Raw genomic sequence first — 14,631 nt, forward strand, 5'->3', positions numbered from 1 at the left:
TGGACACCACTGATTTTAAGACAGTCTGGCTTCAGAGATATTAAGGTGAAAACAAAATGTATGTCTCAGAATCTATGAAACAAGAATTCACAAAAAGGAGTTCCCAGATGTTTCAGCTACAGCTGAAACCACGTGTGCATTTGTGGGGCAGCAGTTTCTGTGTGTTAAAAAAATAGTCTCTCCAGCTATAGTCATAAATCCTGTTGACCTTCTAAAGGAGACCATAGAAAAGGTCTTATCATTGAGCTCGCTTAAAAAAAAAATAGCTGGGAGCTGTGGCTCAAGCCTTGAATCCCAGAACTTTGGGAGGCTGAGGCAGGCGGACTGCTTGAGCCCAGGAGTTCAAGAGCAACGTGGCAAAACCCCATCTCTACAAAAAAATACAAAAATTAGCTGGGTTGGTGACATGCACCTGTAGTCCCAGCTACTCAGGAGGCTGAGGTGGGAGGATTGCCTGAACCCAGGAGGTAGAGGCTGCAATGAGCTGCCTGGGCGGCAAAGTGAGACTCTGTCTCAAAAAACAAACAAACCAAAAAACCCTTAACCGTTTTAACCCATCATTGCTCAAGCTCTGAATCACCAATGATGTTTTTTTCTCTGCAGAGCGCTGTGGAGCTGTCCCTCTGCCCAGCATCACCCAGCCAAGCAAACTGCAGGGTGCAGATATGCCTTTGGACTCACAATCACAGACACACCACACATTTTTGCCATGCTTACTGAGATGCTCACACCCAGAGAGCAAGTCCATCAAGGTCTGGGATGGCACGAGGCAAGGGGCCTCCAGGACCCAAACAGGCAGTGTGGGAACAGGCTCCTGTCCCAGAGCCCCTGCTGTGGTCTGCTCCACCCAGGTGTGCCTGTGGCCAGCCACCTCCAAACACGATCCCCCTGGCCTGGCTGACAGGCTGGTCTTGATGCTGCGGCGGGGGTGGGGAGAAGGCCACTCACCGTGCACTTGTGGGGCTTCTCGCCTGTGTGCCGCCGCATGTGAACCACCAGCATGTACTGCGCCTTGAAGGGCTTCTGCTCCCGCGTGCAGGCCTGCCAGCGGCACACGAATTCCTTCTTCTCCCCGTGGATGTGCTCGTTGTTGATGTGCTGCCGGAGGGACAGGCCCAGAAGAGGGTAAGCAGGGACAGAGGCCCACAGACCACCCCCTGCTGTCAGCTGACCACCTGCACCGGCCCCCCCCTGCCCTCCCCGACCTGTGTGCAGACCACCCACCCTGCTGACCACACCTATTATGTTCAGACCATGCTCCTCATTGCCCATCCCACCTACTATATGCAGACCACTGACCCAACAAGACCACCCCTACAAGCCAGGCCACGCCTCCTCATGAATCATCACTAGCTGCCCTTAAATGAAGGCCTACTGCGTGCCGCTTATCTTCCCTGCATTTTCCAATCAGTCATCAAAGTGACCGTCTATATTGGGCAAAGCCATCCCGTGCACCACAGCCTGGGCTCTGGGCTCTGGTGTGATGACACTCCCAGGCTGCAAACAGTAGGCACTAACCGCAGCGAGGCAAACGTACCCATAGTGGGTGCATGAGAAGCCTCTCCTAAGCTTGCCCCTATTGTTTCAGAGGTTTGTAAATAACATATTTTGTTTCAATAGAAAAGTAACACATGCTTATCTTTCTATTTTTGGCATTGAGCCATGAGATAATGGCTTTGTCCCCTTTCCACAAAGGCACAGAGAGTTCAGTGGCCTGCACAGGGCCCTGGCAGTCGGCGCGGTGGAGCCAGAACTGACCTTAGTGGTGGGCTCTGGGCACTGTGAAGCTTATCCTGGGAGAAAACGGCCCAGACAAGTGAGTTGGGACAGCCAGTGCAGCACGACTAACCCTGCTGCGTATCTCAGGTAAGGCTGGGTTTGCTTCCCCAGCCTGATGGCGAGGCCAGGAGACTCAGGTCTTGGAGGCCTCCCCTTCCTCCTCTGTTCTCAGTTTCCTCCCCCGTCTTCACTTCCTCCCAGCCCCCCTCCCACAACCTCTAGACCCACACTGTCCAATGCAGTGACCACTTGCCCCATGTGGGGCTCTTGCACACTTGAAATGTGGCTGGCCTGAGCTGGGATGGGCTAGAAGTGCAAACTACACACCAGTTTCAAAGACTTAGAATGGAAAAAAAAGAATACACAATATCCCAGTAACTTTGTTTTCTATTGACTACCTGCTAAATGATATTTCAGATATATTGGGTTGAATAAAAAATATTAAAATTAACTTCACCTGTTTCTTTTTACTTTTAAATGCACTCCTAGGAAATGTAAATTACATGGGTAGCTGGCATTTGTGGCCTGTAATATTGGACATTCTGCTGTGGAACTTTGCCACCAAAAAAGGCTGTCCCGAGAGCCATCGGGCGCTGGCAGCACCTTGCCCCAGAAGACAGAAAACTGCCAGGCCCTCCTGCCCTGTGCGACTCGCCCAACTGTCATGCATACAGATGCCCCTGCTGGAGCATGTGAAATCTTCAGTGCTTTGAACTTCCAGGGAAATCTTATCATATTAGCCTCCCTTTCCATTTTTAAAGCCTTTCAAATGATAAAAATGCTTCCTGACAATGCCTTTCATTTTTTTCTTATTGGTTTACTTAGCAACAAATTGTTAATAATCGACCAGGGGCTCCAGCTCGCCTGTGCGCCTGCTCCATCCCTCTTTCCGGGGAGCAGAGAGAAACAGAGAGAGAGAGACAGACAGACAGAGCTGGGTGAAGGGGTCTGCTCTTTCCAGGGCCTGGTGGAGGTGGCCACCTATAGCTCCAGGACAGTCCAGGGCACAGGCAGAAGCCCCTGGCTAAAGCTTCTCAGTTTGGGGACCCTCTGCATTCATCTGAGGAATTCCGTGCCTGCTCTTTGGGGCTGACCCACTTATCACAGAGCACGTCTTTGACATCCTCATCTGCATGCTCTGGCTTTGGCCTTCCCCTGGCCTGAGAGACTGTCCCTCTCTCCTCCTTTCATCTAACTGATTTGTTCTGCAACTCACAGCTCCACGGTCCCTGCTCCATTGAGGGCTTGTTTACCCCAAAGAGGTGGTACAAGTTGAAAAATTAAGTTTGAGATCCAGAAGGGGTTAGATAAGACCCTGCTTCACCAGTTCTATGTCAGCTGCATTCATTTGCTGGGAAATTCTGGTCTTCTGGGTGACAACTGTGTTTGGGAGGACAAACTCCAACACAAAAGAAACCTACAGTATTTGTGAGCAAGTTGCATAAGTGGAAGAAGCAGCGGGAGTCGGTGTGTCCTAAATGCTAAGTTCACAGAGCTGGGGAGAAGCAAGTGCCTCTGGGACAGCTTCTGAATATGAATAGGAGATGTGTGCATGTGTGTGTGTGCATGTGTGTGCACGTGCAGCATGTGTGTCTGCTCTTCCCAGCAATTGAGCTACTGATTTAGTGGGTTCATCTTTATAGACACTCACTCACCAAGGAGTATGTGCTGGGGAGTTGGGAGGTGGCTTTCTTGAATTTAAGTTCTCCTCTGGATGGAGAAGAGAGAACCACTCAGGGCTGGTGTGGGGAACAGGCAGGAGGAGGAAGGAGGGAGCTGCTAGGTGCGGAATGTCTGCGAGCTACTAAGTGCTGACGAACATGATTGACCCTCCTGCGGGGCAGCATCAACCCCCTTTATAGGAAAAAAAATGAGGCTCACAGAGGTGGAGTCACTTGCTCAGAACCACTCAGCTGGTTGTGGTGGGGACAGGTTTGGAGCCAGGTGTTTCCCGTGCCAAGCCTCTGCTCTGCACACTGCACACATCACCCCTAACTGCCATATAAGGGATGCTGCAGTATGAGAGTTTGGAATGAGGACCAAGAGGCGTATCCTGAAGGTCTCGCCGGCTCCCATGGTCATCTCTAATCACCTGAGCTGTCAGTACTCAAGCACTGTTAAGCAGCCTCCTCTCTGATCTGGGTGTAGACGCCCACCTGCACCCATATCCACTGGGTATCTGTGAATAGTCCCCAAAAGGAAAGGATCAACTCCTTCCTTCATGGGAGAAGCTTCTTTCACTTATTATTGTGTAGATACTGGCTGGTTTAACTAATCGTATTTCCCTCTTTGCACTGGCTATTAGGAATCTCAGAAAAAAAATGTGTATATAGACTATAGCTCAAAGCACTCGGTTTTTAATACTACCTCTATTCCTGGTTTCACTTTATTGTTCTCTTTTCCCTGACAGTCTCATTTACTTATTTTTTCTATTAATCTTTTGTATTACATATGTATTGGAAGCCATCTTAAAAACAGGCAGGGCACACATAAGTAATTATGCCTCCCACTTGCAGGGGATGTGGCCCAGGCATCTCTGGGGGTCTCTTCCTCCAGCCCCTTCTGTCTAGTAGAGGCCCTGGAAGGCTCAGCATCCTGCATGGCCTGGGCTGTGCCCTGGTTGGCGGGCTGCTGGGGTTCAAAGGCTTACATGCACCAGCTGCTCCTGGGTGTCGTACTCCTTGGTGCAGTCTTCCCAGTGGCAGTTGGTCTCATAGATGACCACCTCAGCTTCCTGCTTACAGTCATCCCGGTCCAGATCTTCCTTGAGGTCAGCCAGCTGCTCCTGGGAGAGGGGAAGGGCACACCCACATGAGCTGTGTCCAGACACCTGGCCCTGAAAAGAGGTCGCTGTTAGTCCCATGCATTCTGTGTGTGGGCTGTTACAGGTGTAGATGCAAGTGTGTGTGTTACAGGTGTGTGTGCATACACACAACACATGCATGCAGACACACACACACACACTCATCAGCCTTTTTAGCTCCTTTCCTCAACTCAGCCCCGTCCATAGCTCTCCTTGTCAGATGGCCTGTCCTGGGGCCCCTCCTCTTTCCTCTCCAGTGCACACTTGTCTTCATCAAAGTGCTGCGGGGAACCAGTTTTCCCTGCCACAGCCCTAACGCATGGGCATCTGCATTCTTGTACGATAGGGAGGATCCGAGGCCCTCCCCATGAATACACAGTGAGCTCGAGGCAGCCTAGGTCTGGACTTGAGTCTCCTGACCACATTAGGGCCCGTGTGGCCATTTTAATGAGGTGAAGGAAAGACCCCTGAGACATTCCTTCACCTGATCGCAGGTACCTGAAATTCCTTCACCTGATCACAGGTACCTGAAATTCCCATCAAAAAGGACAGTCTTTTTCTCTCAAACTGGCAACAGACTGAGAATTAACCCACAAGACCATCCCTACCCTCACTGATGCTAACCAGGGGCACCCTCTGAGCAGAGGACATGAGAACAGGCAAGAGGTACCTGCCTGGGGTCGGGGCACAGGGAGAGGCTCAGATACTCCAGGTAGGGACAGAAAGTCCGCGGAGGGCCTACAAGGGCTGTCAAGGACTCCCCAGTATTCCACTGGTCTGCTAGGCAGGCTGAGAGCAAAGCCAAGCAAAGAGGCAGATGTTACCAAGATTGCTTCGCATTTCAAACTCTCTCCAAAAACAGCAGGAAAATGTTGTCTTTCAAAATAGCCTCTGGGGAAAACATGTATAGTCAGGCTCAGGGGGATGAAGGACCTCGCCCCATAGTCAAAAGGCCTAACCCCCACTGGCTCCGGGGACTCAGTGAGTGGTACCATAGCTGCCCAGGTCAGGATTTCAGTCCTAATGCTAAGTCCCTTTCTGGGAGTGGCAGAAATTAGCCTCAGGATGCCCTGTTGTCAGTGGAGACTCAAACCCCACCTGACTTTCCATAAGAGCTGCAAAGACCTCTTCCAAGAAGGGTTCCTGATTGTTTCTCAGAGGACCTTTCAATGAATCCACTTGTTCTGAACAGGAAAGCAACAACATGTCATACAATAGCTCCAGGGGCTACACTGGGACCAAGTCAAAAGGAAGGTGTGGGAGCATTTCCTTTCCAGATCTTTAGCAATGGGATCGTCTGGAGGCTGTCGGGGTGAGACCATGGGGAGAGTGGACCAGAGGGCCTCCTATCACCCTCTCCACTCTTTGAGAAGACCTGGAAGTCAGCCATTCACCTTACAAATGAGTCAGGGAGTCCTTGGTCAGTGAATCAGGACACTGAGCGACAGGGGGACAACCTCCTCATGATAAACAGCTTTCCTTGCACTGACACTTGTGCAGATCCAGGCTGGGCAGGCAGGAGGCCCTGTGTGGCCCGCCTGGGTTGGAGGGCGGGCATAGGGCCCTACCGGCGTGTGGCCATGGGACTCCCAGGTGCTCAGTGCCTGCCTGCCGGCCCTGTCCTCACCATTCCGGCGTGTTTATCTTCCCTGGATATGTGCCGTCCTCATCAATTTCATCGGCCCCCGACGATGGTTGGCCTCGTGGAAACCATGCATCATGCTGAGACCAGCTTTGGCGTCAGCAAGGGGAGAAGAATTTGTCATCAACCCCTCTGCTTGCCTGACAATAACAGAAGCCAATATTTCATGAAAATTAAGTGCCCAGAGCATGCCTGATGGTTCACAGTTTTGATAAAGGATGGTCGGCAGATGCAGGGGAGACGGGGATAGGAGGCCCCGAGCATCCTTGGTGTCCAAGATGTGGCTTCTGTGGTAATGGATGAAGACTGGGCCACCATGGGAGGGCTTGGGGGACCAGGGGCTTACTTACCAGGTCAACAGGCACGGCATGCCCTTTACAAGACAGGCCCCTGCTCCAAGAGTGGGGGCTGCCTGCATGCTGTCTTGGAGCAGAATAAATAAGTGGCAAGGTTTCCAAAAGGATCAGCGCAGGGTCTGGGCCACGCGATAGGCCTGCACTGGGCTGTGGGCTGCTCCGCTCTTCTCTCCCCGCTTGAACTTGTCCTATCTTACCCCCTCACCACGCCACTCACTGACTCAAATGTGCGTTGAATCATTGGAAAGTACTGTGTCAGTGACTGCACACTTGCACGAACCCTGGTGGCATGGAACCCAGTCAGGCACTTCTCCCACAGTGCCACCTCTCCAAAGCTTAGAGTGCAGACAGGGAGACAGGTGTGCACACAGCACATGCCCTGAAGTGACCCCTGAGCTAGGCTGGGTATGTGGGCCTGGAGCTGAGTCCTATTACCCAGGAGAATCAGGAAGGGCTGAAGTGGCAGCGAAGGAGCCAGGGTGGGGTAGAGTTCCAAGAGTGAGAGCAACCTAGAAGGGCCTGGGCCATTCCGCGGACATGAGCAACTCAGCTAGGCTGTGGCTGGTGCTGTGCACAGGTCAGGTGTGGGGAGAGACAGATGCAGCCTGAGACAAGAGGGATGGCTAGGCAGAAGTTCATTCATTCACTCACTCATTCATTCACCATGTGTGATGGGAATGTAGTATGTCCAGGGTGCTGGGAACACAGTGGTGAGAAAGTCACAGCTCAGCATTCCCACCCAGTCCTCCCTGGGTCACTCATTCATCCATGCAGGCAGCCAGCCAGCCATCCGTTCACCACCAAGGGTACAGCCCCAAGGCAGCCCACAGGCCTGGTCCTAGCTGGAGGAAGGTGGTGTGGCTGGCAGCAGTTTACCTGCGTCAGCGCCAGAGGGGAGGCCGGCCGCAGGCCCTCAGGCTCGGTCTTGACCTTGCTGCGCTTGTGAATGGCGACAGGGTTGACGGTGCTGCTGACGGCCGACTCACTGCTCTGCTTGTTCTGAGGAAGGGTGAAGAGGACAGTCTGTTACTCAGAGGCAGGGCAGGGATATCCCAAATTTTTTTGGATTTTAACTCTAGGATCTCTCCACACAGACCATCTGGGCTAACCCTGTGTTTAAAGTATCAGAAATAGAGTCCCCAGCTCAGTCCTGCTAGTGGCACATGTCCTGCTACAGGAGAGCACCCAGACCTGGGCATGCCAACCCCCATCTCTCCATCACCACCTCCCCAAGACTTCTGGGAAATGGGAAAGAGACCTTCTCTTTGGAAAATGAGGGGTGCCCTTGCTCCTGTTCTGACCAGGCTCAACTTCTCAGCCCTCCAGAGCAGGGGACACTGTGGGTCTGAGAACAGGGTCTGGCCAGCCAAGGGCATAGGGGGCCAGAGCCCGGTTCCTCAGGAGAAGCGGCTAGAGCTAAAGTATCAGGTGATGTTTCCAGAGCTGACAGCCACTGTCGTGGGGAGGCTGTGGGGGAGCCACCAGGAGCCCTGGGGTGGAGAGGGAGGACATTCTGGAACAGAGGACACTTCTAGAGGACATGGTGTCCTGTCTTCCTTCCAAGGGTGTAGCCACATCCAGGCTTTGCCATTTGCTGGTGGGTGGCCTGAGGTGGTCCCTTCACCTCTGGCATCATCGTTGTCAGTGCTCCCAGGATTAGAGCCTATGGGGGCTCTGCACGCATGAGCTTGTTTATATGCACAGTGACCCCACCTAGGCGTCAGGAATCCCACTTTGCAGATAAGTTAGCTCAGGCTGCTAGAGGGAAAGAGATTTGCTGCTTTCAGGCAAGTTAGGATCCCAAAGATGGTCTGACTGATGCTAAGGCCTTTCCATGTCCTTATCTGTAAAAGAACACTTCATTTGCCAAATAATAATGGCACCTAGGATGTGCCAGGCACCGTACTAGGATGCCCAGGCATGCTCAAGGCCCGTTGGAAGGGTCAAATGAGGCAGTGTGTGAAAGCCTGCTGCAAATGCACATCATACAATGAAACTGCACAGTGTTATAATGATTCACTCACCCACCCATGCCATGTGCTGTGCATGGAGTGCCTCCATGGTGCCAGGCCCTGGGAACTCAAGGCTTTCTCCATCTACTTACTATGCTTCTTGGACAGGAGACGGCAGAATTGAGAAGCTGGGAGCTTCCCATGGACTGAACCCAAGTCTCACCCTTTCTGCAATGTGGCCTCTGCCCAGAAGGCACCCCAGTGGCCAGACGTGAATCCAGAGGCCCTCCACAAGTTCTTAGCATGAGCTGGCAGTGAACAGCCCTCATGCGTCCAGATGACTACCCAGTGGCCATTCTGGCCCCTGCACCCACCTACCTGGTTGGCGTCACTCAGACAGTTGCTGCTGCTGCTGAGCTGGGTGGGCGTGGCATTGATGGAGGTGAGTGACATGGGCTGCTGGGCCAGGAAGGTGGGTGAGGGCTGGATCAGGGGTGGTGTGTGTCCAAAGGCTGACCCCAGACCCCTCTGCTGGCTCAGAATCTGCTGGTAGGCCACGGGGTTGATGGGGTGGGGGAAGGTGAAGGCTGGGCTGCAACAGAGAGCAGACAAGGAAGTGGGGGTGGGGGATCGGGGGCTCTCTTACGCTGACACTTCCTGGACAGAGAGAACCTTGCCCAGGGGATAGGGATGAGCATGTTGCTAGCCCCACCATCACTGTGGCTTCCTCACTCAAGAACCAGCTGTGGCTTCCTACTGTCTGCCACTCACCTTCTGCAATCAGCTCCCAGGTTCTGCCCCAGGATGCAGCCTTCACCCCTGGCAGGCTGGCTCCCAGCAGGGACCAGGCTCCATCTCATCCCCACATCCTGGCCTTCCCACTGCTGTGATACCTAGATGCATGTCTGTATCACTGCTCCCTGACTACGGGAAACCCACGAGGCCTCCGAATCCTGTTCTAATGCCCCTCATCCAGGAATCATGCCCTGAGCCCTCCAGCTTGCATTATTCTCCTCTTCTTACTGCACTTCTAGGCTCTGTCACACCACTTGCATAAGAGCCACCCTTCACACAGCAGGATACCAAGGAAAGATTGGTGACCCCTGTGGTTGGGCCGTAAAAGACATTGTGGCTTCCTCCAGCTTCCTCTCACATCATAGGCTGCAAGGTGGGCTGGGACCTGTCTGCCACGTTGTGAGGACACTCAAGCAGCCCTAAGCAGAGGTTCACAGACAAGGAACAAAGGGCACTGCTGAGAGCCCTGTGAGGGGGCATTCTGGCCCAGTCGAGCCTTCAGCGGGATGAAGCACTGGCTGACAGCTTGACTGTGGCCACCTGAGAGAGCCGGAGCTCAGCCTGTCTCAAATTCCTGACCCTCAGAAATGGGGTGAGATAACAATTGCTTGTGGTTTTAAACTGCTATGTGTTGGAGCAATTTGTTAGGCAGCAAAAGATAACAAAATACACTTGTTATTCCTTCCATCTCCAGGTCGTTGGGACAAACTCTCCTGACATTCCTAACACCTCCTGGCCTCTTCCGGAGGTGCTGGAGAGGCATGTGAGTTTCAGTCAAGCTGGCTGGGGTCTGAGTCCTCAGACAAACTAGAGCCGCACAGAAGGGAGAAGGGTGGCTGGTGTCAGTAAGGCTTGGGTGTGCCACCATGCGGCTACAGAGGGAGGCCTGCTGCCAGCCCAGAGGCTTGCTGAGAACATGGGCCATGTCAATGTCACATTTTGTGTGGTCTCCAAGGTTGGCCAATACTTGGCTGCTCCACCAAATTCAGTGAAATACTAGGAAAACCATCTTCGACCTCAAACACCTTTGATTTCACACTTGAGTCATTCATGACAGGCCTGGTCCATGAAGATGTACTCAGATATGGGCTCATTTCAATTTGATCATTATTGGTTTTGAATTCATAAAAAAGGTGCAAGTATGTGGATTCACAAATGCCATAAATCCTGTCTTTCTCCTCAGGTCAAAAGCGCCCACTGAAAAGCCAGCCTCTCCCCACCAGGCCCTCAGCCCAGCTCTGGTCCTCAGCTCTCTGCTTGCAGGGGGGCTCACCTGAGGGCACCTGCTGACAGATGCCCATAGGAACCGCTGGCCGCCGAGCTGCTTCGGGAGTTGTTGATGTAAGCCACTAGCGAGTTGGGTGAGGTGCGGATCATCCGCTGCAGGTCCAGGCTGGCATCTGAGAGTGGGGAGATGGACAGTGCCCGCTTGCGGCTCAGGCGGGGCGTCACTCGCGGGCTGGAGAAACGGGACACTGTGGGATAGTCAACACAAGACAGGTCAGCATCACTGGGGATGGAGGAGGGGGTGACAGGTGGGTGGGGGACAGGAAGGGCCTGTGAGGATGGTCTAATGGGAATCCTAGCTCTGCCGACTTTCCAGCTGTGGGATCTTGGGCAAAGGATGTCACCTCTCGGCCTCAGTTTGTTGATCTGTAAAATGGATTGAGCAGCGCTGGGTGTGGTGAGGACTGTAGAAGTGCATGTAAGGTGTTCGGGTGAGTGAATATGAGCACTGAGCATAGTGTATTTACCACTGGGTGCAGAGACCAGGGCTGGAATCCAGCAATGCTTACCTCATGACAGGAGTGTGCACGAATCATAAGTGAGCAGTTCAGTGGCCTCTCACCAAGTGAGCCCACCTGGGAAGCCAGCCCCAGGTCAAGAAACAGGGCTTGGCCAGTGTCCACAGGCCCCCTCCATCTTCCAGCCCAAGGGCAGCCGCTATCCTGGCTTCTAACACACAGCTTAGTGTTGCCTACTTTTGAGCTTTGTGTAAATGGAATTTTTAAACACTCTTTCATATCTGGCCTCCTTCATCCACATGGTCAGTTTGTAAGATTTCTCCATGCTATTGTGTGTGACAGAAGCTCACCTGTTCCCACTGCTATGGAGAATCCCATGGGGAAGAGAGTGAATGGAAGTGCTCCAAGGTCACGGGTCACGTTGTACCTGAAATCACCACTAAAGTGTCCCCTGATAGGGCATTTGCCAAGCAGAGGCCTGGATGGCGGCCCCCAGACTCTTCGAGATGTCTGGGCCTTTGGCTCTCTCTCCAGAGCCTGCTGGGCAGCCTGCTGTAACAGGGCAGACGACACGAGGACATGGCAGTGAGAGGCATCCTGACACAGGCAGGTGCTCCTGCATACTGAAGTCCTCAGTTCTAAAGTCGCCTGAGGCTCTGGGAAGCTGTTGCTTTGAATGTGCGCACCACATGCATGCAGGCACACATGTACGCAGGTGCACACACCACCCATGCATGCAAACACTTGTGTACACCCACACGCAGACATGTGTACACATGCATATGCACACATATGTGTGGACACATGGCTATGCCCTCAGCCCTCACCAGCTGCTGTCGCACACCTACATAACTGTGGAAGGGAAGAGGGCTTGCCCCAGACAAGAGTACCCTGCACCCTAGGACCAAAGGCTCTTCCACTGTGGTTCCAGACTGCTCCCCCTCACGGTGCCCCCATCAGGATTCTAGGTCTCTGACCTGAACAAACGGTGGCCTAGAAATGGTCTGACAACACTGCTGGATGACTCTCTACAAGCCAAGCTTCCTGCCCTGTCCAGATCCCCCAGAGCCAGTCTCCTCTTTTTAAAGGGCTCTGATAGTGCTGACCACCAGGGCTGGCACGAGGTGTAAATTAGGCGAAGCGTGAGAAGCACCTGGCCCATGGTAGGGCACAGTAAATGCTTGAGCCTGTCCTTGACTTTCTGGACACCTGCATGGAGCAGCCTCTTCTCATGTCCCACTGGCTCCTGCCTACCCATCCTTTCCAGGCCTCCGGGTTCCCCATGGGCTGGCAGTGTCGCCCATAAATGATGCTGGGGGTTGCTCAAGCACACTCATGTCTGTGCTCGGCTGTTCCCGGGCTTATGATAACTGCTTTCCTCCCTTCTGCCTGCTCAGACCTGCTGAGACCCCTCCTGGGTACCCCCTCCTCCAGGCAGGCTCCCCTGACTGCAGGGTCTGGCTCCATGGGCCTCCTGCTCACAGTCCACACAGCCTCTTGGCGGGTGCTCCCGAAGCTTTCCTGATGGCTTTGACCACTGACCTTAGGGTCACTCTGAAACATGCACATGGCAGTTCCTTATGTCTCCACAGCTGCAGGAGCACCAAGGGCAGGGGTTGATGGCCTACGAGCCTCTGAGCCCCCCCACTCCATACCTGCCAGTCCCCAAGAAGGCTGTGTGAGGGCAGAGCCCACACCCACCTACTGAACAAGCCGCACGCCCTGGGATCCATGCTGGCCCCCCAGGGCAACCATGCCTGGCCCAGCCCCACACTTGGCTGCAACCCTGAGGAGACCTAGGGATCCCTGGGGAGGCTCTTTCCTGCCAGGCCACCAGGAGAAGCACCTCTCCAAGGCATGGAGAGGACAGAGGACATCCAGGACCGTTGGGCCGAAAGGGGCTTCCAGGGTTTTCTCTCCTAACCGCCTCTTTCATGGGATGAGGGGAGTCTGAGGCCACAGAGGGGAGAAAACAGCCAGCAGCCTGGGATGAAGGGACCCTGGGTAGAGGGATGGAGACCTGGACTGGAACAGTGGCCTGCAATGGGGTGAAGTGGGGGCTGCACACCGGGTACCCTGGGCTGGAGCCATAAGTCAGCTGCATGACTTGGGGCAAATTGTTTTACCTGTCACAGACTTGGGGTCTTCATCAATGACACCAGCATAAAACAAGTCCTTGCCAGCTCTGGGGTTGCTGTGACCCAGTGGGATGATGGATGGGGAGGTGGCCTGGGCACTCCAGAGTGGCTACAGTTGAGATGCTCATGTGACCCAGTTAAGTGATGTTAGGAAAGCTCCCAGTTGAAAAAAAAAGTTGAGTTAATCAGAGCATTCTTTTCTTTTGACATCCTTGTCAGCTAAACTTTCTGCTTTCGCTGTTTACTCTATTGGGCTATGAAGACTGGGGCTTACAGATATTTTAGTAAGCAGAGCTACAGTGGGTACACAGAAGACGCCACATAGTTGCTTCTGGGGATGCCCACTTGCTCTGACCCCACAGAGGGGCCAGGGCAGAGCAGGTAACTCACTTAGACAACTCCTCCTTTCTCTTAACAGCAAGAAGGATCCTAGGCCACCTGCCTGAGGACAGAAAGAGGCAGGGAGGCCCATGGAGCAGGCTACTCCTCAACCAGCTGTGAGGCTGCACTGCAAATGTGATCACCCACTCTAAATAGGGATCCTGGATGGCAAACAGGGGCACCCTGGCTGGAGTGTGTTCCTCTAATGCAGCATCTGTATCCTGGCTGGAGTGTGCGCCTCTGACGCAGTATCTGCATCCTGGCTGGAGTGTGCTCCTGATGCAGTATCTGCATCCTGGCTAGAGTGTGCCCTTCTGATGCAGCATCTGCATCCTGGCTGGAGTGTGCTCCTCTGATGCAGCATCTGCATCCTGGCTGGAGTGTGCCCCTCTGTTGCAGCATCTGCATCCTGGCTGGAGTGTGCTCCTCTGCTGCAGCATCTGCATCCTGGCTGGAGTGTGCCCCTCTGCTGCAGCATCTGCATCCTGGCTAGAGTGTGCCCCTCTGTTGCAGCATCTGTATCCTGGCTGGAGTGTGGCCCTATGTTTGCAGCATCTGCATCCTGGCTGGAGTGTGCTCCTCTGACGCAGTATCTGGATAAATGCCTGCTTCTGAATTCTTACGCAAATAATGACCCAGTGACAACCACCGTTTAGTGATGCTTAGACCCACTGACTCATTTAACAGCTACCACCATCCTCCAAGCAAACCAGATAAGCAGCAAAGCAACTATGCTTGAGAGGTCAGTGACTTGCTCAAGGTCACAGACTACAGAGGCAGGATTTGAACCCAGGTCCAAAGAAGCCCTGGTGTCTGGACTTTCTAAGGACTCTGTGTCCTCTCTGTCCATCTTCAGAGAGGTCAGCAGAGGCCCAGGGCCAGGAGGATGTCTCATCCTACAAATAGTTTTCGACATCCCACTTTCAGTGACTCTGAAGAGTGAGCCTTCTCAGAGCCAGCTGCCTCCTCGTCCTCTCCTCCTGTCTGCAAGGCAGCTCCAGTTCGGCACAGCCAGCCCCACACTCCTGCCCTGTGCCTGG

At 53.6% G+C, this 14,631-nt stretch overlaps 1 protein-coding gene across 10 annotated transcripts in view; it reads right to left on the reverse strand.

Annotated features, from left to right (window-relative positions):
- GLI2 (GLI family zinc finger 2) overlaps positions 1 to 14,631 on the reverse strand; it is a 256,865-nt gene that overhangs the window by 12,864 nt on the left and 229,370 nt on the right. For 7 of the 10 annotated variants that reach the window (XM_054549224.2, XM_024243718.3, XM_024243716.3 and 4 more), the window contains 5 exons: positions 10,601 to 10,802; positions 8,911 to 9,124; positions 7,457 to 7,579; positions 4,430 to 4,615; positions 949 to 1,098 (listed from right to left, as the gene is read on the reverse strand). In XM_054549224.2, coding sequence (XP_054405199.2) covers positions 949 to 1,098; positions 4,430 to 4,615; positions 7,457 to 7,579; positions 8,911 to 9,124; positions 10,601 to 10,802 — 875 coding nt within the window. The remainder of the gene's footprint in view (positions 1 to 948; positions 1,099 to 4,429; positions 4,616 to 7,456; positions 7,580 to 8,910; positions 9,125 to 10,600; positions 10,803 to 14,631) is intronic. The other 3 variants (XM_024243717.3, XM_063712726.1, XM_054549222.2) reach the window with 1 other exon arrangement.

Source organism: Pongo abelii, chromosome 11 (genome assembly GCF_028885655.2).
Source record: "Pongo abelii isolate AG06213 chromosome 11, NHGRI_mPonAbe1-v2.0_pri, whole genome shotgun sequence".
In the NCBI taxonomy this organism is placed as follows: domain Eukaryota; kingdom Metazoa; phylum Chordata; class Mammalia; order Primates; family Hominidae; genus Pongo; species Pongo abelii.